Here is a 22,625-nt window from a genome sequence, read left to right on the forward strand (position 1 = left end):
CAACCAAACTCTGTGATGGAGAGTGTTTATATTAGCTGTTTTTGGTTGATTTCGAAGCATTTCACCAATAGAAACTCATTCATTTGGACACGTAAGTAACGGCAAAGTCTTTGTATATGTGTGTATACTGTGTATATTTGTTATGTATATATAAATACACACGTGTGTGTATAATATGCATGAAAATATATTTATATATTGAATATATTTATATATAAGAATTGAAAATATAAATGTATAAATGTAAGTATTTTCAAAATATATACTGTATGTGTGTATAATAAATATACACAGTACACATACATATATAAACATATATAAACAAAAACTTTGGATTTTGGATTCGCGATTAATCACGATTAATCGGTTGACAGCACTACCTCAAGTGATTATATAAAAAAAAAAAAAAAAAGTTAAGTGAGACTTTGTTGTAGCTCCGCCTCCGGATGGCAGCCGGCCACTAATTTAAGTGCTTTCATTCATTCAAAGAAAATATATTAGCACCATGTTCAAGCATGTAAATAAAGTCAGAGTAATTTGCAACAATCAGTTTGAAGGAAATAGTAAAGTGGGCCTCTGTCTTTCAAACTCAACTTTCGCTATAAATAGACCACACACTGATCCGCTGGTCCTTGGACCCCGCGGCCAAAAGTCTCTGTGGGGGGTCCTGATGGTCTGAGAAGGCCACACTATTCACCATGTCAGTATGATGTTGCAGAACAGCCAGCGGCTTCAGTTTCTTCCAGCCGAACACTCTGATGTTGTCGTCCCATCCCGCCGTAGCGAGGATCTTTCCGTCGGCACGAATACACAGCTGGGAGACCCCAGGATTGGTCATCTGAACAGAGTCATGCATCTGGAAGGAAACACAAGTCAGACATCAACCCAAAAGAGCCGCGATAGACAAATGCAGGATGGTGCCGTCGGGATCCCTATGCAAGGACGTAAACTGAATATAAGATGCGAAACTAAAAGTTTTGCTGTAAGTTTAATTTTGCTATGAGTTTCGCAACATATCTGTCCCTGCAGCACAAAAGCAGTCTTAAGTAGCACAGGTATATTTGTAGCAATAGCCAAAAACACATTGTATGGGTCAAAATTATCACTTTTTCTTTTTATGCCAAAAATCATTAGGATATTAAGTAAAGATCATGTTCCATGAAGATATTTTGCAAATTTCCTACCATAAATATATCAAAACTTAATTTTTGATTAGTAATATGCATTGCTAAGAACTTCATTTGAACAACTTTAAAGATGATTTTCTCAATGTTTAGATTTTTTTGCTCCCTCAGATTCCAGATTTTCAAATAGTTGTATCTCGACCAGATATTGTCCTCCTAATAAACCATACATCAATGAAAAGATTATTTATTATGTATAAATCTCAATTTCGAAAAATTTACACGTAAGACTGGTTTTGTGGTCCAGGGTCACACATGATCATTGCAGTTAATAGTCTGATTACATCATTAACTAACTGCATGACTTTTACTGTACATTTCTGCCATATAAACTTGCTATTAAATATAATGTAGAAACTTCAAAAACAGAAACGTAAATTTTCTGTAAAGCTGCTTTGCAGTGATTTGTATCGTGAAAAACGCTATACAAATAAACTTGAATTGAAAAGAATTGTCACCATATGCGCCGGCTAAAAAAGGATTACCGTTTAAATGCACGACGCGTAAACTATTTACCAGAAACAAATGAGCTTGTTGTTTAATGACCTGAGCAAGAGCGAATTTAAATCCATAAAAAGACCAGGCCATAGAGCGAGAGCGATTCCCCACCAGCCGCCTTCAGGCCGATCTGATGATTGAGCCGCAAATGAACGGCTAAATAGCTGTTGAACCTGGCAGAGAAAATACGAGAGCCTCAATCGTCGGCCGTAAAACATTCAATCACGAGCAAAACGCTATTTGGATTGGAGCGTTAGATGTTAGGGTTACCTTTGTCACCGAGCAAGGACTGCTCTGTTTGTGAAGGCCTTGTTGTTTTAACAGTCTCTGGTGAATTACATTTGCATTGAGAGGTTTGGTCAACAAACGCTGGCTAAAGATTACCTTCCCTTGCTCTCTGTGATCTACGGCGGCCGGGAGACCAGATAAATCTCAGTAATGGGCAACAATGTGACGTATTATAACGTATTACCAATCTCTCCTCTGAGGACGTTCTCGAGGTATTTCCTGGAGAATAGCGCACACGTGTGCTAAGCTTGTGTGTGTGTCTCTCCACGGGAGGCATCTGGTCCCAAAGCTGGAATCGAACTGGACAGCGTAAAATTGACTTCATAAGCGGTGTCCGGAGAGACTAATGGCTCTCATGCGTAGAAGACAGTGAAGAATTTGTCGGCGTGCTCCTGTTTCTGCCTGGAAAATCAGAGCCAGTCACTCCTGCATGTGGAAGATATAAGCCAGTCAGGTATTCCTGACCCAAATCGAAATTCTGGTGCACGGTAATGATGTCAACTGCGAGCTGAAACTTTCCCACAAAGGGAAAGGGAGAGACTGGTTTGCATGCTGCGGCCAAGAGGGACATCGAAAAGATGAATCGCTCCGAGCCGAGGTTGGTATGCCTGAACTAAACGCCCATCTGGTCCATATTACAGAGCTTGATAATGATGGGTTAATGTGTCTATCTGTGTTTGTTATGCTTCCCATAGTTTGTGTCAGGAAAATACATTAATTTAATTAAGAGGTCACAGCAAAGCGATAAAAAAGGTAAATGGGTGTTTATAAAGCGAGCCGCGAGGCCTATATCGAGAAAGAACCATTAGAAAAGCCTGATTTACAGACTGACACACTTTCGTTTTGTGTTTTTTCCCCCTACAATTTTCCTACAGCTTTCACTCTTTTTAACACAGAAGTTTAGAGATTAAACATTACGGGCTGTGTTTAATTCTAAAGTCTTGGTACATTAGCACATCTGGCTATTGCTTTTACACACATTTAAATGGTGTCTGTCCCATATTCGTTCTCGTTCGAATGCAATATGGAAGCATTCATTTCAAACACAGCCTTTAGAGTTTAAGAATGGTTATTAGCTTTTCATTTATGGAATCTGTTCTCCATGGGTCCATATTCTCTTCAATGAACTCGCAGACTTCAAAGAGTTCAGTCTTTGTGAACTATCTTTCATTTCTCCATTGGACTATTGATTCCTGATGGGGGATACATAGCAAATAGGTCATCTGTGCACGCAACAAACACATATGCATGCTCTGTTGGAGATTTTCCCAAAAACAAACCTCAAAACTCACCTTTGGCTCAACGGTGGACTGGAAGATAATACGTTTACTTGGTTATACTACACAAAGTCTAACGGAGTGCCAACTGAAAGAGTCCTGAAATTGGAAATAAGTTGGCATTTTTGCACTTGTGGTTCAATCTGGTTATTACAAGCGTAAGATATTCTTAAACTTGAGATATTCATCATTACTCCAGTCTTCAGTGTCACATAATCCTTCAGAAATCCTTCTAATATGCTGATTTGCTGTTCAAGAAACTTTTTTTTAAAAACCGCTGAGTACATTTTTTTTTTCCAGAATTCTTTGATGTGTGTTAATGTGTCGTCTTTGATGAATGTTACAAAAGATTTCTATTTCAGACAACTGCTTTTCTTGTAAACGTTCTATTCATCAAAGAGACCTGAAAAAATTATACTCGGCTGTTTTCAACATAATAATAATAATAAATATTTTTTCAGCAGCAAATCAAAATAGAATGATTTCTGAAGGATCACGTGATTGGAGTAATGAGGCTAAAAATTCAGCTTTAAAATCACAGGAAAAAATACATTTTAAAATATATTCAAATAGCAAACAGTTATTTTAAATAGTAAAAATATTTCAAAATTTTGCTGTACTTTGGATAAAATAAATACGGGCTTGGTGAGCAGATAAGACTTCTTTAAAAAACATGAAATATCTTACTGTCCAAAAACTTTTGTCTTGTAGTGTACCTTACTAATTATACAAGCAGCAAATTATGAGTTCATTGAGACAAAAGTAATAGTTAATGATTTCTTAATAGTGAGAATTGGACCTTAAAATAAAGTGTGACCAAAAACATCACCCAAATAGTGACGTTTTAAGCTTTCACCGGTCTTGAAAAGGCTGTTGCTAACAGTTTGCTGAATTGACGTCAATAAACGTCATCACGCTGAGCTGGAAAACTCATTAACTCTCTAGTCCATGTTCAGTCTCATGGTGTTTATAATCGCACTCCATTCCAGCTGAAACGTTCAAACTTGTAGCTTTAACAAAAAAAAGATTGAAATTTGTCAGAAGCTCAATAGCAGTATCGTTGAAGTCCTGCGAAGGCAGTGTAGTGATTGCATTTAGGCTTCAAAATGTTGTGTTCAATTGTAAAGATTATCTTGAGGAACAAAACATAACTTTAAACTTCTGTTGGTCACAGAGCACGCTATCTTTTTGTACTATTCAGGTCAATGGAAAAATCCTAAAAATCCACGGTGATGCTAACTTCTAAGTTGGCCTAAAAAAAAGGCACAGATAATTTCTTTGAAAGCGATGCACTGAGACAAGTTGGATGCCAATTAAAAAGCTAAGTGCAATCGATTTTTGGCAGCAACTAATGGGAAGTTTAAAGTGCAATATGTTGTTTTCCCCGGCATGGACTTCTGACCTCAAACTGATCACTGAAACCAGTTTTCATCACTTGTCCACTTGAGCCTGACTGTCCAGTACAGATGAGGGGTGTGCTTGCATTTTCCAGAAACCTCGTTTTAAGACACACCCCTTTCACTTTTGATTGCGTTCCGAATTATGCATTTTTTTCAACCCTGCAGTTCTAGATTTTGAGCAATGCACCAAGTAAGATACCTGAAGCACAGAGTCTGGTGTGAAAGCAGGAGGGAGGGCCGTTTAATTGAGAAGGGCTGCAGGAATGTAGGGACTAAAAGTGAAGAGATGTGGAGATGCACCTGTGAGTGCTGTCAGCACGTCTCCAACAGCATGCAAAGACAGCCATGCTTGATTTAGACTAATCTTTACACACATACAACAACCATCTCTGCCTCACCCTTTAAAATCTTGTCCGTCCACATCTGTCATTAGTCAGGAGCGACGCTACCCACCCATAGACAAATCTTGATCAACAAACGTCTTGCCTTTTTACCATTACACACACCGCTGCGATCACACATGCAAAGTGATACGCAAGCATCACTCTTATTCAAGCCTGTGACAGATGTGATTTTTCAGCAAAATGTCAACAGTTGCTGACAAAAATAGATTTTTCATTCATAATGACAACAAAAGTGAGAGAAAAATGCACATATTTACATTTTTTACTGTTGCAAGAAATATGATGTGACATAAATAACACAATACAAGACATCAATAATGTACTAAAAATGTTTTTGAAGAAATAAAACATAAAAGGAAGGTTACTTTTTAAATAATATACACAATGTTTACATTTTTTATTTTTAAATAAGTCTCTTACGCTCACCAAGGCAGCAATTATTTGATGAAAAATTTTTGATTTTTTTTAATTTTTTTTCAATATTGTTTCTATTTATTATTATTTAATATATTTTTATATGTTTTTTATTGTTGTTTATTCATGTTTGGGTAATTTTGGGTATTTTTAATCCATTACTTCAGTGTCACGTGGTCCATCAGAAATCATTCTAATATGATGATTTGCTGAACAAGAATATTTCTTCTAATTATGAATATTGAAAATTGTTGTGCTGCTTAATATTTTTGCGAAAATAATTTTTTTTTTTTCTGGATTCGTTTACAAATAAAAAGTAAAAAAAAAACAGCATTCATTTCAAATAGCATTCTGTAGCATTATAAACTTATTTGCTGTTACTCTTGCGATATTTAATGCGTCTCTACAGAATAAAAAATAAATATGTTTTTTTTTGTTAAAGGGATAGTTCACTTAATAATTTACATACCTGTTTGGAACAATATGACAGTGAGTAATTGATGAGTTTTAAGTTATTTTTTAGTGAACACTCGCCTTTAAGAATTAATATATCATATAATATACAACACAAAAATATGTGAATATTTGGTTTAGTTTAATTTTCTGGTCATCAACTAGTAAACCTACAATTTAACATGACAAAACTGACTAAATGTAAATATTTTCCTAAAATTATAAAGTACTCTACCAGTCAAAAGTTCTTGAACAGTGAGATTTTTAAAGTTTTTTTTTTTTTTTTTTTTTTAAAGAATTATCTTCTGCTCACCAAGCCTGCATTTATTTGATCCAAAACACAGCAAAAGCAGTAATATTGTGAAATATATTTACTATTTAAAATATCTGCTTTCTATTTAAATTATATTTTAAAATGTAATTTATTTCTGTGATGCGCAGCAGTATTTTCCGCATCATTACTCCAGTCTTCAGTGTCACATGATCTTCAGAAATCATAATAATATGCTGATTTGGTGCTCAAGAAACATGTATTATTATTATTGATATTTAAAACAGTTAAGTAAATTTTTTTCAGGATTCTTTGATGAATAGAAAGATCACATCAGCATTTATCTGAAATAAAAAGATTTTATAACATTAATATACACTCTAACATTCAAAAGTATATATATATAATTTTATTTATTTTATTATTTTGGGGGGAAATTTACTTTTTTTTATAGAAATTAATACTTTTATTTAGCAAGTATGCTTTAAATTCAGATAAATAAATATTTCAGATAAATGCTGTTCTTCTGAACTTTCTATTCACCAAAGAAACTAGAAAAATCTACTCAAAAAAAAAAAAAAAAAAATTAAAAAATGTTTTGAGCAGCAAATCAGAATATTAGAATTATTTCTGAAGGATTATGTGACTGGAGTAACGACGCTAAAAAAGCAGCTATGAAATAACTGGAAAAAATTGTATTTTAAAATATATTCAAATAGAAAACAGTTATTTTAAATAGTAAAAATATTTCACAATTTTACTGTTTTTGCTGTCCGTTGGATCAAATAAATGCAGGCTTGGTGAGCAGAAGAGACCTCTTTAAAAACATTAACAATCTTACGCTTCAAAACTTGACTAGTAGTGTATGACTAAAACATTAAAAAATATAAAAAATAAAAAAGAACTAAAAATTAGCGGTGCTGAGAGAGTACTGTTGGCGTTCTCCACAGCAGCAGGTGAAGGTCGGACGGTGGAGACCTCCTCAGCCTCCCACCGTGAACTACTGCTCCTTTTATTGCAGATGTGTTTTGTGTTTGGTTAGCAGCCTGCGAGGTTTTGATGTTTTTATTACCCCAGCTCTACCTCCGCAAGAAAAAGTACGTCTGTGGGAAGAGCTCACAGCGGCTGTCTGGACGTCACACTGCGCTGCACTTCAGGGTCATTTAAAACCCCACTGACTCCTTTTCCAAGCTGTTCTTTTTTTTTTTTTTTTGTAGGCGGTTTCTGCCAAGAATTACATTTTAAATCAATTCTTTCTTTTTTTGACATGCAAAATAAACCGAACCGTCGATACAGCTCCTATTTTGTGAATAAACGCTTATTACTGCAGATGCATGCTTGACAAAATAGTGAGGAAGGTTTGGGAACATTTCTAATACATCCATTCATGTGTTAAAGGCGCTGGAAAGAATAACAATGCGTGCACAGGACTATCAGAGCCTTTTCGCACAGATTTCTCAACGCTTATGAAATACTGAATCTGTAAGACCTGAAATCAGCAGAGAATATGGCTGCTAACGAGGCATTGCCTTTCAGATGAGTACAGTGTTATGCAAGATAAAGCATGGCTCTGGTGTGTGCTCAGTTTTTAAGAATGCTGTATAAATATAAAAGCATTTGTATGCGCAGAGTATTGTGGGAGAAGAGGCCAAATCTGGCCCCTGGACTTCAGTATGACATCACGGTGTAGCTGAGAGTTGCCAATCTAAAGTAAAAGAGACTGATTTATTATCCAAGAGACCTGAGGAAACTTTATATTCTAGCCAAATACTTTCCAAGCATGGCCACGTACACACCGCTGCAAAACAGTCAGGGTTACTAATTACCAGTTACTAATTGGACCGAGAACGAGCACGTAATAGCGGCGTACCAATAACCAACGAACAATAATAATAACATCTCTAAGGACTAATATTACTATGGTCAAAAATAGCTGATACCAGACTTCTGGCACCCTTGTTTCTTGCATACAAAAAAAAATAAAATAATAATAATAAAAAAAAAAGAAAATATATATATATATATATATATAAAAATAAATCCCTTCCATAATGTGACAAACGGCGGTCATAATATTCACAAAAATAAATAAATAAATAAATAAATAAATAAATAAATAAATAAATAATAATAATAATAATAATAATAATAATAATAATAATATGGAACTGAAATTGACTTTGCAGTTACATATCTAAAACATTAGGGTTGCAAAGGGGTGGAAAATTGTCAGTAAATTTCTGGAAACTTTCCAAAACTCCCTGGAATATACCAAAAATCCTGGAAAGTTTCCAAATTTTCGGGAATATTTCCATAATTTACAGGAAATTTTCCACCTTTTTGCAACCCTATAAAATATCAACTTCAAAAATACTGAAGGCAGCAAAGTTTGAGGAGGATTTTTATATAGATTTAAAGGGTTACTCCACCAAAAAACCCTGTTTGTCTTCGGAACACAATTTAAGATATTTTGGATGAAAACTTCTTCTGACGCTTCTTTTTTATTTATTTTTTTATTTAATGCAATTTCCCTGTTTGTCTTCGGATTCTCAAAAAACCCAATGCATTAACACAGCAAATGATTTGGGGAGAAAAAAAAATAAAAAAATCAAAAAAAAATTCAAACCCCCCCCCCTTGATTTTTCTGATAAAAATTGCAGTTTGTGTATTTATTTAATAAAATCACAGTTGTGTGTAATTTGATTAATTGCAGTAGCAATATTGCAATTTCAAGGTTTGGACTTCAATTTCATCATGCAGCCCTATAATTTACTGCCGGCAGGATTGAAGAAAGGCTGTATCGTAAACAATGCATAAATTGATATTTGGGTATTGGTTAATAATAATACTAGCTAGATAAATATAAAAAAGGTAGATACTACATTAAAATATTTCAAAGATAGATATTTTTTTATTATTTTTCATGGATCTAAGATATTTTTCTGTTAATTAATGTGTTACGTTTGACTTGAAGGTTTTGCTGGTTGTCAATTGTCCAGGATTGAAGGATCTTCTCTGAAGACCCGGAGATGCCTTTCTGCTTGCATACATCAACGTCTAGACACATGAGCTGGCCAGTCTGTGCCTTCAGACAGCTGTATGGGGCCCCCCCCCCCCCCCGGCCGATGGGAAACATCCCATAACACCAGAGAGCCATCCTCATAACCGGCACACAGAACCGGACCAGAGTCCGCCTGCAGAGAGACAAACAAACAGATGAAAGACCAAGGAACACAGGAATGCAGAAGTAGTGAAGGGTTAGGAAGAGAACAGACGAACAGAAGCATATGGCAGCAGTGTTTATCAGAGGTTATCAGTCTGCTTGTGCTCCGATGAAGAGCAGCATTAATCATCTGATGCTGGCTTCAGCCAATCACAGCACACCTCACTGCAGACTTCACAACAGCAGCACTGGCAGATATACTGATACTATTATTATTTTTTATATATATATATATATATATAGATATATAGATAACAACACTCACTTATATGTGTGACCCTGGCCCACCCAACCCAGTTCGTAAGTTGTCATTTTTTTTCAAAATTGAGATTTATGCGATCATCTGGAAAGCTGAATAAATAATCGTTCCATTGATGTATGGTTTGTTAGGAGGGACAATATTTGAAAAATCTGGAAGTTCTAGAGGGAGCAAAAAAAATTTAAATATTGCGAAAATCATCTGTTAAAGTTGTTCATAATGAAGTTTCTTAGCAATGCCATATTACTAATCAAAAAGTAAGTTTTTTGATATATTTACAGTAGGAAAGTTACAAAATATCTTTATAGAACATGATCGTTACTTAATATCCTAATGATTTTTGGCATAAAACAAAAATCTATAATTTTGACCCATACAATGTTTTTTTTGGCTATTGCTACAAATATACCCCAGCGACTTAAGACTGCTTTTGTGCTCCAGGGTCACAAATATGAATGAGGCATTTTATATATATTCATATATATACACATGAAATATAAAAAAATAAAAAAAATAAAAAAGTTCATTTTAGAACAAATGCATAAAAGAAATCTAGTACATACACTATACATACATATACCTATTTATATATAGATATATATATATATATATTATTCTATATATATATATATATATATATAATATTATATATCTATAGATATATATATATCTATATATATATATGTATATATATATATATATAGATATATATATATATATATATATTTATATTTAGATATATATCATATATATTATATAGATATATATATATATATAATATAGATATATATATATATATAGATATAATATTATATATATAATATACATATACATAGTCTTATATTATATATATAATATATAACTTTATATATATATATATACATATACACACACACATACATACACACACATATGCATAAAGATAAAGAGACACATCAAACATTTTAATTTTAGTGTTTGGTTATATATCACCCAGCCCTTCACTACAGCTGCAGAGTGAATGAATACATATGAATACAATAGAATAGAATGAATAGATATAGTAGACAAACATCTGCAAACCACAAAACGGAACAGTCCCATATTTGCATATAAGACTCATAACTGCTTTAACACGCCACTATAATCCTTAATCCAGAGCCTGCGTCACTCTATACTGCCACAATCAGTGTGACCTCTGACTCTGCGTTTACATTAGGTGGCGTCTTCTCAGTTGTGTTTGTTTGTGTGTTTAATCTGATTTGCAGCACCTCCGAGGTTCCCCGCTCATTATCTGCAAGGAGAAGCGCTTGAGCTACACGCAGAACGTTGTGTCATAAATCAGTTTAGCGGATAAAAGCAGAGTGAGAGAGCTGATAAAAGCCTAAAGTCTCATAACTCAGAACAGAGCTGCAGGCGTGCTGTCTACACAAGATTTACAACAGAGGTGTCCTTCCCCTCCTTTCTCAGATACACACACACACACACACACACACACACACACACACACACACACTCCAGAAGATCATTTGTCTCCTTGTGCAAGTGACAATACAGTGTTGACATTTACCGGACTTGATTTACACAATGGCGTGCATGCAAATATCAATTACAATAAAAAATGCTTTTTATATAGCACACATTTATTGGGTTTTCTTATTACTTATTACCAACAAGCAGCATTGACATACACAACCATTCACATGTTTAGGGTCAGTAGGTTTAATCTTAAAAAAAAAAAAAAAAAAAAAAAGCGAGGAGGGCATAAATTTACTGAGGAAGTGAAAGTTGAGAAGTGAAAGTAAAGACCTTTATAATGTAAAAAAATGAAAATAAATTGTCAAATGAATGTTGTTCTTTTGAACTTTTAAAGAATCCTTAAAAAACTAAATTAACACAGTTTCCACAATAATATTGAGCTGCACATCGATTAGAATCAGAAATGTTTCTTGAGCAGCAAATCGACATATTACAATGATTTCTGAAGATCATGTGACACTGAAGACTTAGTCATGATGCCCGAAAATACAGCTTTGATATTTTAATATCCCTGAGACATTTTTAGACGCTACATCAAGATACATATGTTGCCTTCGCAACTACATAGCTGAAATAACACTTTTTTATATTTTTCCCTGAGACATTTTTAGACGCTACGTTTTCTGCTTTAAAATTTTATTCATTTAATTTTTTAATAACCCATCATTTTAATTTTATAAGATAAAAATTACATGTTAACAAATTTTAAAAAACACATTTTTGATTATAACAAATGCTAGCCTCGGTGTGCTTTTCAAACTTCATTAAAAAAACCTCTTACTGACCCCCATGTTTTTAACGATAGTGTATATGTTCAATGATAAAGCAAGAAAACAATTGATAAAAAACTCACACCACAAACAAACAAAAAAAAAAAAAAAAAAAAAATCAACAAAATATTATTTTAAAAAAATCATGCACGATGGTTGAACTCAGGAGTGTTTTGTTGCTCGTTGTTGGCTACAGAAGGCATCAGAGAAATGAACAAATCTCTCCTGCCCTCCGGGGCAGCGTTAGTCGTACAGGCAAATCTGGCGAGGGAAACAAATTCTTCCATATGTTGTACGAAAAATTCTTTCCATATGTGTAAGGCCCCCTCGTCTTCTTTTCACACGGTATTTATTTTTTCCTGGTATACGCTTAAACCAAATCGCCATTTAAATTGATTATGGGAGCGTATTCAAAGGGTGTAATAGGAGCTTAGTAAAGTGGAAATCAATCCCCAAGCCTCATAGACAGTTGTTAAGAATTACAGTCTGTTGACGTTACTCTGGCCCCTGCACTTCAGCTAAGTGTAGGTGCTCCCTGATTGATGATGTCACAGTCAAGGGTCACGGAACCTGGGTAGAACCTAATTCATTATATCCTCCATGGCTGGTCTACAAGAGGGCGCTTTAGCCGGATTAGGACTCGGGCTTCAGGGAAAGATTCATCATCAGATGAACGCTTCAGACTGAAGCCACAACAGAACAGCAGCGTTAACGGATGGCAAAAGTGGCCCAGCACCAGAGAAAACGGATCTCCGGGGCCTTCAAAGGAAGATCAGGAGAGAGGACCGTCTCTAGGTCGAGTCGTGTGAAGGACTGTGGGTGGCGTGTGTGTAAGACACACCTAGATCAAGAGCTGACAGATGTGATGTGCGACAGGGTTACTGGAACATGCATCACGCTGATGAAAGTGAAAACGATTTACAGAACTGTAATGAGGAGCCCAAAGAGGCCAGGCTCTGAACAGAGCTGGTGGAGATGAGCGGCGTTTGAAGCATTTCCTTCTCACCGACACCAGGCCTCGTTCAATCTCACGCACTACGTTATACAATAATCAGGCTAAAGCAGTTTTTGTTTTTGTTCCAAGTAACTAAACAGCTGAGAAAGTGACATAGACATACTTGTATGTAGACAAGCTGGATGAAGCGGGCCTACCCCATTATCAACTTGTTTTTAAATACGCAAGTCACTTGTGCAATTTCAGTATGATTAAAGCATTTAAATGGCACTTTAATTATAATTTTTTAATTACACACAAAATCACAGCAAATTTTTGCTTTAATGGGCAGTTTGATATTAAAGTGCTGTAAATAAGGAAGAAATATTCTAACAAGACCAATAGGATAAGTGATAGCTATTTCTATGTTAGGGTTGATGATGATTGAATGTCTAACTCTTCTGTGACACAATCAATCATCAGAAACTAAAAAGTTAAGTCTGAGATTTAAGTTTAAAAAAAAGTTATTAACAGTTGTCAATTAAATTCTTCTATGTATTAATATTAAATGTGAGGTTCTACAGTTAAAAAAAACAGAGCCTAATAATGTAAATAATTAAATATCCCAAATCGACTGCAGTATTATTGTTGTATAATAATTAAAGTATTTGATTAACATACTCAATTAGACATCTATATTTTCAGTACCTCATTTATATTGTAGTTTACATTTAGCAATGCTGCCTCGTGTTTCTGTCATATTTATTAGTTTTTTTTTTAAATGTTTTATTAAGCTTTATTTTTATTTCACAGTACGTTTGTTTCTGTTAAACATACCTTGTTATCTTCCGTTATTGGTCAAGGCAAGGTTTCGTATTTTATTTATTACCCTTTTTTATATACAAGTTTTAAGATTTCAACCAAATTTGTATCCGATTGCATTAATTAAAATATTTTTGCTATATTTCATTTATTTAGCTAATATTTATGCTTTTTTTTGCAATTTAATAGTTTTAACTAACAAAAACACCACACTGAATAGGCCAATAACACACACACAAATCAGCCAATAACATTACCAATATTTCATGTACCTCTAATAATCTAAAAGATCTGAATGGGACGGTCTGTGACGATTTTCTAAATTTTCTGAAGTGTGTTAAGTGGTTTGTGTGTGGTTGGTTGGTGTGTGTGTGTGTTTGTGAGTGAGTGTGAGTGTGTGTGTGTGAGAGAGAGAGAGTGTGAGTGTGTGTGTGTGTGAGATAGAGAGAGTGAGATAGAGAGAGTGTGAGTGTGTGTGTGTGTGTGTGTGTGTGTGTGTGTGAGAGAGAGAGCGACTGAGGAGAGAGAGGTGTGGGGTGTTGATTGTGTGTGTGTGTGTGTGTGTGTGTGTGAGAGAGAGGAGAGAGAGAGAGAGTGGTGAGTGTGAGTGTGTGATGTGAGTGGAGTGAGTGAGGTGATGTGAGTGAGTGATGTGTGTGTGTGTTGTCGTGAGAGAGTGCGAGTGAGTGTGAGTGTGTGAGAGTGTGTGTGGTGAGGTGCGCGGAAATCAGCCTTTTGGTCTGCACCAGCAGGGATGGTGAGGATAACAAGACTACTGTCTCATGAGTGTTGGACCACAGGAATCCCCGCGAAGCACGTGTGTTTACAGGCCGCTGGAGAAGGTTTGGGCGACATCCCGATTGACACCAGGAGCGAGCAGTGTGTTACAGCCGCTGGAGAAGAGTGCTGCACCGAGTGAAGACGAACACGTTCACGCTGGGATCTTCTATTTTTGCGGAAGTGTGGGTCATTCACTGCATCCAAGGGTCCTGCTGTTAGACGTCAGCAGTCCTTATCCATCTCCAACAAACAAATAAAAGCACATCTCTTCCATCTTCATATCTCCTCGTCTGAGCAAATCAGAGCCATTACCTGTGAAAATAATTATAGGTTTCTTTAAAGGGTGTAAAATAAAATTTTCAGCTGTGTTTACCAAACACACACAGGGACAGCTGATATACGGCACTGAAGTGAAGTTGTTCCAGACACTATGATTACAGTGCAGCGAGGGTAAAGAGGTTTGTTTAAAGGGTGTAAAACAGCCCCGTCGCCATCCATAAATCAGATTGCCAGCGTTTACTTGTCGCTTGTATAGAGCGAGGAACAGCCAGGACTTGTTGTGTGAGTTATTGGTTAGATTTTTGTTGCTTTAAAAGGCTTGTGAATTGATAGTGTTATATGTGAGCTCTAGGTGAGCGACATTATATCAAAACCTCGGAAAATCAGGACAGGGCTGGAAAACAATGAGACGGTTCCAGTGCAAACCAAGGAACATTTTCACGCACATTGCATGGAGGAAACTAAAGCCTACCCACGGACCCATGATTGCATGTATGAAAAAGGTCAGGGATTGTTTTTTTGAGGATATATATATATTATTATATATATATATATATCTATCAGATTCTATGGATTGTTGATGATATATGGAAAAAAAAAGAGAGTAATGTTGCAAAAACAGACTAGACCTACCCACCCACTAATACAGATAAACCAGGAACACTTACAGCTAACTACCCACAAACTATTAATATACTCACATAAAAAAAACATGATTTTGCGTGAAGAAGATAAATAAATAAAGCAATAAATAAATCAACTCAAATACTAAATGATATATAATACGTTCACATACCCCATGAGCCACTAGTAATTTATTGTCTTTGGTTGTACGTATGCTTAAAAACCCCATCAGGGGAGTGTTTTTTTTTTTCATCTCTTAATTTTTTTTTTTTTTTTTTTTTTTGCAAATTTAGGGTTTTTGTCCAATGCTAACCATCCTAACTACTTTTAACATTAGAACAGTGCAAGTAATCAAGCAAAAACAGCAATGCAAAATAAAAAATAAAAATATAAAAAATCTACTAATTTATTTGCAACAAAAATGTGTTGTAATATAAATAAATAAATATAAATAAATTAAATAAATAAATAAATAAATAAATAAATAGAAGTAATAGTTTCATTTAATGCTGGAAAGATTTAATATATATACGAAGAGTTAATTTGCAAAAACATAACTCCAATTAATCTCAGTCAAACTGCAGTGGGGTTATGATTAGGTTTAAAAAAATAACTAAAAATTACAACTAACTAACACAATAAGAAAAAAATGATTTTTGAAAATTTCAAAAAACGAAGTTATCTGTTTTTGCAAATAAAATTTTCATATACACTTACAATTTATTGTATTGTATTACTTACAAACAAAAAACGAAGTTAACTGCTCCGTGACTCTTACCTGCCAACAATCACTGTGTATCCTGCTATCATGAGCCATGAATTCCCCAGCTTTGAATCTGGTTTAAGAGAGCAAACTGGAGTCCAGCTCCTCATCTCCACCACACTCACCTGAAAAACATCACACACAACCTCAGTTAGCTTTCACTGCTGAAGATGAGCAGTTTCAGAGAAGAAGATTATACGTATAAGAGACTCATTAGGAGTCACCACCATTAATGCTAAAGTACTGCAAGCTGAATGCACCTTGATGCGATTCATAATCAGTTATAACTTCTCTTCGATTTTTAGCAGATGTTACCCTCACATCCACGCTAAAATGAGTGTAAGTAATCTAATAAATCACAGAAAAGCATCAGACAACTGTCCTGTTGGTTTGCCGTGATGCATGTTCACAGCTGAACATCGGGCTGAATGCCAGCAGCTTCCCGTTTTCCTGCGCACTGCCTCATCAAGTCTCGACTCGTCTGCCTCCAAAAAGAGGCAAATGAGTCAAAAAAAAACCTCTACAGTTTCCAACACAGAAGGGCCACGACTATAAATAATGACAACAACTAACAGACAAACTAATGTTTCTGACTAACAATATCCAAAATTGTGTGAGCATGCATGCACATTTCCTTAATGTAACTACAACAGTATCTGGACACTACAAAATATTATAAAAAGAAGAATTTTTTGAAAAAGTGTTGTTGTGTATTTTTTGTCTAGGTGTTTTTTTTAGGTGTGTTTTCTTCTAGATGTGGTTTTTATCATTTTATTTTTAAATGTTTTACTAATGTCTGACAATGCAGAATGTTTCCAAACAGCAATCTTTTACTCAAAAAACTTTTTTTTTTTTATAAATGCAACTTGGTTTAATATTTTAGCTAATGCAATGCCTTTTTTTTTTAAATATGTGTTCAAATACTTTTTGGGTCACTGTACACAACATGCATATAATAACTCCTGAGGGACTGGCTGAGGCCAGTATGTCTGGCCTGATTGCACAGGCAGCCATGATTAAGAATCCTCCTAATTAAGCTCAATTTAACATCTCTGACTTCAGACCAATGCATATTTTAACACTAAGACACATCTGCACCTTCTACACGTGTTTACGCCTGTAACTATAAACAGCAGAGAAGGGCAGCTCTCATCCCCCCAGGTTAGAGAGAGAGAGAGAGAGAGAGAGAGAGAGAGAGAGAGAGAGATGGAGTGGTGAGGAGAGAGGAGAGAGAGAGAGAGAGAGAGAGAGAGAGAGAGAGAGAGGATGGAGAGAGAGAGAGAGAGAGAAGAGAGAGAGAGAGAGAGAGGAGAGAGAGAGAGAGAGAGAGAGAATGAGAGGAGAGAGGAGAGGAGCGAGAGAGAGAGAGAGAGAGAGAGAAGAGAGGAGAGAGAGAGAGAGAGAGAGAGAGAGAGAGAGAGAGAGAGAGAGAGATCTAGACGCGAGTTAAACAGTTAATAAATAACAGCGAGTCTATTAATTAAAGCCCTGCACTGTCAGCCTCACCGGAACACTGAACAAGAAAACCAGAAGACATAGATGAGGTCAAGGTTTGAGTTCCGGACTCCCAGCATGCCTTGCAGCATTGTTTTTTGTTTTAAGGGACGTGTAGTGGTGCTGTTTGCCTGCAGTTATCTTGTGACGGTTATGACCTTGATGGCTTTTTGACAAGGCTTTCATTAGCAAGCACAAAGTGGGAAGACATAACGTTTCCATATGCTTGAACACTATACAGGGAAATGAGTACACTAGGAAGTGCACACTATATTGAATACTAAGTGACAAATGCCCCCTTTTCACCTAAGTGGTAAATATAAAATTTGCGATTTTATTTAATATTTTTTATTATTTGTCATGAATTTTAATAAAGAAAATGTAAAAAATACATCTATTTAATATATTAACCTGGGGAGGATAAAGGCTGCCTTTCTCTAACATTTATAGTTAAAAGCATAAAAATGCATAGAATGCACAGATGTGTATTAGTATTACAATGTTACATTTATACTCAAAATATTAAATACTAAATTTATATATTTAATTCATTATCTATTTTACGATTTTGTTTATATTTTATTATTTATAAATGCATTATATTCTATTTATTTTTTATTTTATGGTTTTATTTAATTTTTTATAACTATATTAGGGCTGTTAGTTTAATGCGTTAACTTTATTAATTAGTTACAGTTTGAACTAATCGAATGAATGAATGACTCGAAGACATTTACCGCCACCTGCTGGCAGTTTTAGTTTATTATTTTGAGTGTTATAGTATTACTTCATTTAAAAAAAAAATAATAATAATAATAATAAAAAAAAAAAACACTTTAAAGGGACATTTCACACACACACAAAAAAAAAAAAAAAATTAAATGATGTCATTTACTCAAACCTGATTGACTTACTTTTGTGGAACATAAAAAAAAAGCCTTTTTGAAGAGGATTGGTAACAAAGCTGTTTTGGTTACCAGTGACTTCCATTGCATGAGTGAAAAAAAAAAAACTGAGATGTTTCTCAAATTATCTTCTTTTATGTTCCATTTATGCCGTTGTAGCCTCAAGGTTTAAGTGTTATAAATTTTATGTTGAATCAAATAAAATATTTAATTCGACTGACAGCCCTAATATATATAGTTATTTTAAAAATTATAATAATAAATATATAAAAAATGTATAATAAAAAAAATATATAAAACAGAAATTTGCATATATATTTTATTTTTTTTATTTTTATGTATTACATAATCTTAAAATCATAAAAAAAATTATTTATTTAAATATGTATGAGATAAGCATTTTCAGGGCTGCTGCTAGCTGAAACATGGCTCAGGTCTCTCAAGTGAGGAGCTGGCAGACTGGATGGTGAAACATGAATCTGGATGCAATAAAAGCCAGGACAGAGCAGAACTCACACTCTCTGCTTTCTGTTGCCTGCTCGACTGCACAAATCATGCAGACAGTCTGAATGAACCTTACCAAAAACGATTCAAACAATGATTGAAATAGTAATGTCACTTGCCGTAAGACCTCCGTTCATCTTTGAAACACAAAGTAAGATATTTTTTTTTTTTATATCTGAGAGCTCTCTGACCCTTCATAGACAGCAACACAACTGAAATGTTCCCAGACCCAGAAACGTAGTAAGAACATCAGTAAACCATTCATGTGGCATCAGTGGCTCAACTTTAATTTTGCAAAGCTACAAGAACACTTTTTGTGCACAAAGAAAACAAAAAAAAATTATTCAACAATTGTACATGCATGTTTAATAAGCTGAAAATGCACATGGCATGTAAACGCAATAACATGCTTTCTGTCGGCTTATTGACGTGCACATGTGATGGGAGACAGGAACGCATCGTTATTGCAGGTTTAAGCACATTTAGACAGAGTAAACATTTTGCAGTAAACAAAGGAGGAATATATCACAAGTGCACTCTTTCATGACATAGAAAATTATACAAATGTGTTCTCATCTCGTGCAGCAGAAGTAGAAGTGGTTCAGTCGAAACGCTGCATTTATAACTGCATTAGAGGATAATATGTGTCCCTGCAGCACAAAAGCAGTCTTAAGTCACTGGGGTATATTTGTAGCAATAGCCAAAAATACATTGTAAGGGTCAAAATTATCCATTTTTCTGTCATGCCTAAAATCATTAGGATATTGTTCCATGAAGATATTTAGTAAATTTCCAACCGTAAATATATTAATTTATTTATTCAATTTTTAACGCCATGCCAGCCCTACCATAAATATAATCAAAACTTAATTTTTGATTAGTAATATGCATTGCTTTGCACCCTCAGATTCCTGAAATAACCTGCTTTATTAACTCTTTCCCTGCCAGCATTTTTTTTTTTAAAGTTGCCAGCCACCGCCAGCGATTTTGATGATTTTCACTCAAATTTGATGGCCTCCAGTATATTTTGCTGTATGAATATTTGAATATGCAATACACCAAAATAAAGATCAGAGCCTCTACTTTTAAACATAAAAATTTTTAGTTTTATTCTAGCTTAAAGCATTCTTTTTTTTTTCTTTTTTTTCCAGTTTTCATTTATATGCTGTCTATTGCTGATGATCGCATTATTTATCATATGCATCTGTTTACATAAGAGATCTCTCGTTTCTCCGTCCTGTTCATGTGTGTTTTTGTTCGGGAGGTTTTGCACTCATTCAGAAGATGTGTAATAGCGCCCCCGAGTGTATAACAGTGAAAACACGAAAAGCCGTAAAAACTCGTCAACACCGGGGAAGTGTTTTCTTTTATGCTCAATGACAGTATTTTCATTTTGGGATGAACTAACCCTTTAAACAGACTAATCCTCAGAAAGGGAAGCGCGCGCGGAGTTGTTGTGAACTGTGTGATGAAGCAGTCCCTCACCTCCTCCGTGTGTTCTGTGGGGTGGGCCAGCAGAGCGGCTCCGGGTCGGGTCTCCAGCACAGAGCACTGACAGAAGCCCACGCTGGCGGTCAGGAGAGAGTCTGTCACTGCGCTGCGGTCTTCAGACAGATCCCACACGCACAGCCGCATGTCCCGACCCTGACTGACAGCCGCAAACACATAAACACAAGCCCACCACAGCAGCATCACAAATCAGCTGAACCCATTTAGCCAGATGGGCGTTTAGACCAAGACAGACAGGGCAGTGGAAACACTGGGAACACTGGGAAGAAGTAAAGATAGGCCCCTATGTTTTCCACGATGCAGAAAACGCAGACGGAATCATGAAATCCACTCCTAAAAATGCAAATTACAGTATAATGTGGAATGAAAGAGTTTTTTGAGGGCTGTACACTTAATTTGTAATATGGACTAGTGTATATATGTTTTGATTATGAATCATAAATACTGAAAAAATTAAAATTTCATAGCCCTATTATTGTAAAAAAAAAACTATATATTATTAAATTGTTAACTTTTTATGACTTCAATGGATTAGACATGCTTTTTGATTATTAAAAAGTAAAAAGTAAAACCGAAAACACAGAACTTGGGAAAAAAATAAATGGATTTTATATGGCACTAAAAATGTTGTCTTCTTTTCTTTTCTTGTTTTGCCATGTTTCATGATTTCAGTTGATTAGAACAATTAATAGGGGAAAAAAAAATTATAATTTCTTACAAAAAAAAATATATTTATTTAATTTATTTGCGACAAAAGAAAGACAGACATGAACATCTTGGATGACATGGAGGTGAGTAAATTATCAGGAAATTTTCATTCTGGAAGTGAACTACTCCTTTAAGACTGACAGACTAAGGGGTGACAGATATACCCCCCCCCCCCCTTTACCTGATCAATCTGCTTCTGCTGTCTCTGAAAGTGTGGAGCCAGATAACGGAGCTCCCAGCGTGGCTCTCTAGAATGCGCTCTGCTCTCCTGGTGATCAGGTTCCACACATGGATTGCACCTTTACTTGACCTGAATCACACAAACACCAAGATTACTGTACACAGGACGATTATAAGGCAATACAAACGCTGCTGGTTCATTTAATAAGTGGCCACTAACCCAGAGTAGAGGACTGGCACTCCATGGCCAGCACAGCTGAAGCTCAGGCTGTTCACGGCGGCCCCTGAACCTCTCAGAATGTACTGCGGGTCTGGAGGAGGACGGGACATCACCACTGCAGCTGCTCACTTAACATCTGTATCCTAGGAAAAATATCAAACACGATATCACCTTGCTTGTCAGTGAACTACGGCTCTGTGTAGTGAAAGCCGCTCAATCTGAAAGCAGGTGATGGTGATTTACAACTAATCACGGGACAGGCTTACACCCTAGCAACACCCTAGCAACCACCCCGGGTATTATAGCAACCACATAACAACACCCTAGCAACCCCCAGAATACCTTAGCAACCACATAGCAACACCCTAGCAACCACCCAGGGTACCTTAGCAACCGCATAGCAACATCTTACCAACCATCCCAGGTACCTTAGCAACCACATTGCAACACCCTAGCAACCACCCAGGGTACCTTAGGAACCACACAGTAACACCTTAACAACCACCCTGGATATCCTAGCAACCACCCCAAGTACCCTAGTAACTGCATAGCAATGCCTTACCAATTGCCCAGAGTACACAAGAAACTGCATAGCAACACCCAAGCAACAGCCCAGGGTACCCTAGCAAATGCATAGCAACACCTTAGCAACCAACCAAGTTACCCTAGCAACCACACAGAAACACCCTAGCAACCATTCTGAGGACCTTAGCATCTATCTGTCTATCTATCTATCCATCTGTCTATCTATCTGTCTGTCTGTCTATCTATCTATCCATCTATCTGTCTATCTATCTGTCTGTCTGTCTATCTATCTATCCATCTGTCTGTCTGTCTATCTGTCTGTCTATCTATCTATCTATCTGTCTATCTATCTATCTGTCTATCTATCTATCTTTCTAGCTGTCTATCTATCTATCCATCTGTCTATCTATCTGTCTGTC

The 22,625-nt window shown here is 35.6% G+C and overlaps 1 protein-coding gene across 1 annotated transcript; it reads right to left on the reverse strand.

Moving 5' to 3' along the window:
- Positions 1-303: 303 nt before the first annotated feature.
- Positions 304-21,963, reverse strand: LOC109081881 (guanine nucleotide-binding protein subunit beta-like protein 1). The gene is given in 7 exon segments (XM_042723517.1): positions 304-856; positions 9,158-9,295; positions 9,297-9,436; positions 16,220-16,286; positions 20,550-20,712; positions 21,463-21,591; positions 21,682-21,963. Coding segments are annotated over 7 exon segments (1,014 nt in total). The 5' UTR covers positions 21,792-21,963; the 3' UTR covers positions 304-589.
- Between the last annotated feature and the right edge of the window lie 662 nt (positions 21,964-22,625).

Source organism: Cyprinus carpio, chromosome B5, assembly GCF_018340385.1.
Source record: "Cyprinus carpio isolate SPL01 chromosome B5, ASM1834038v1, whole genome shotgun sequence".
Lineage (NCBI taxonomy): Eukaryota > Metazoa > Chordata > Actinopteri > Cypriniformes > Cyprinidae > Cyprinus > Cyprinus carpio.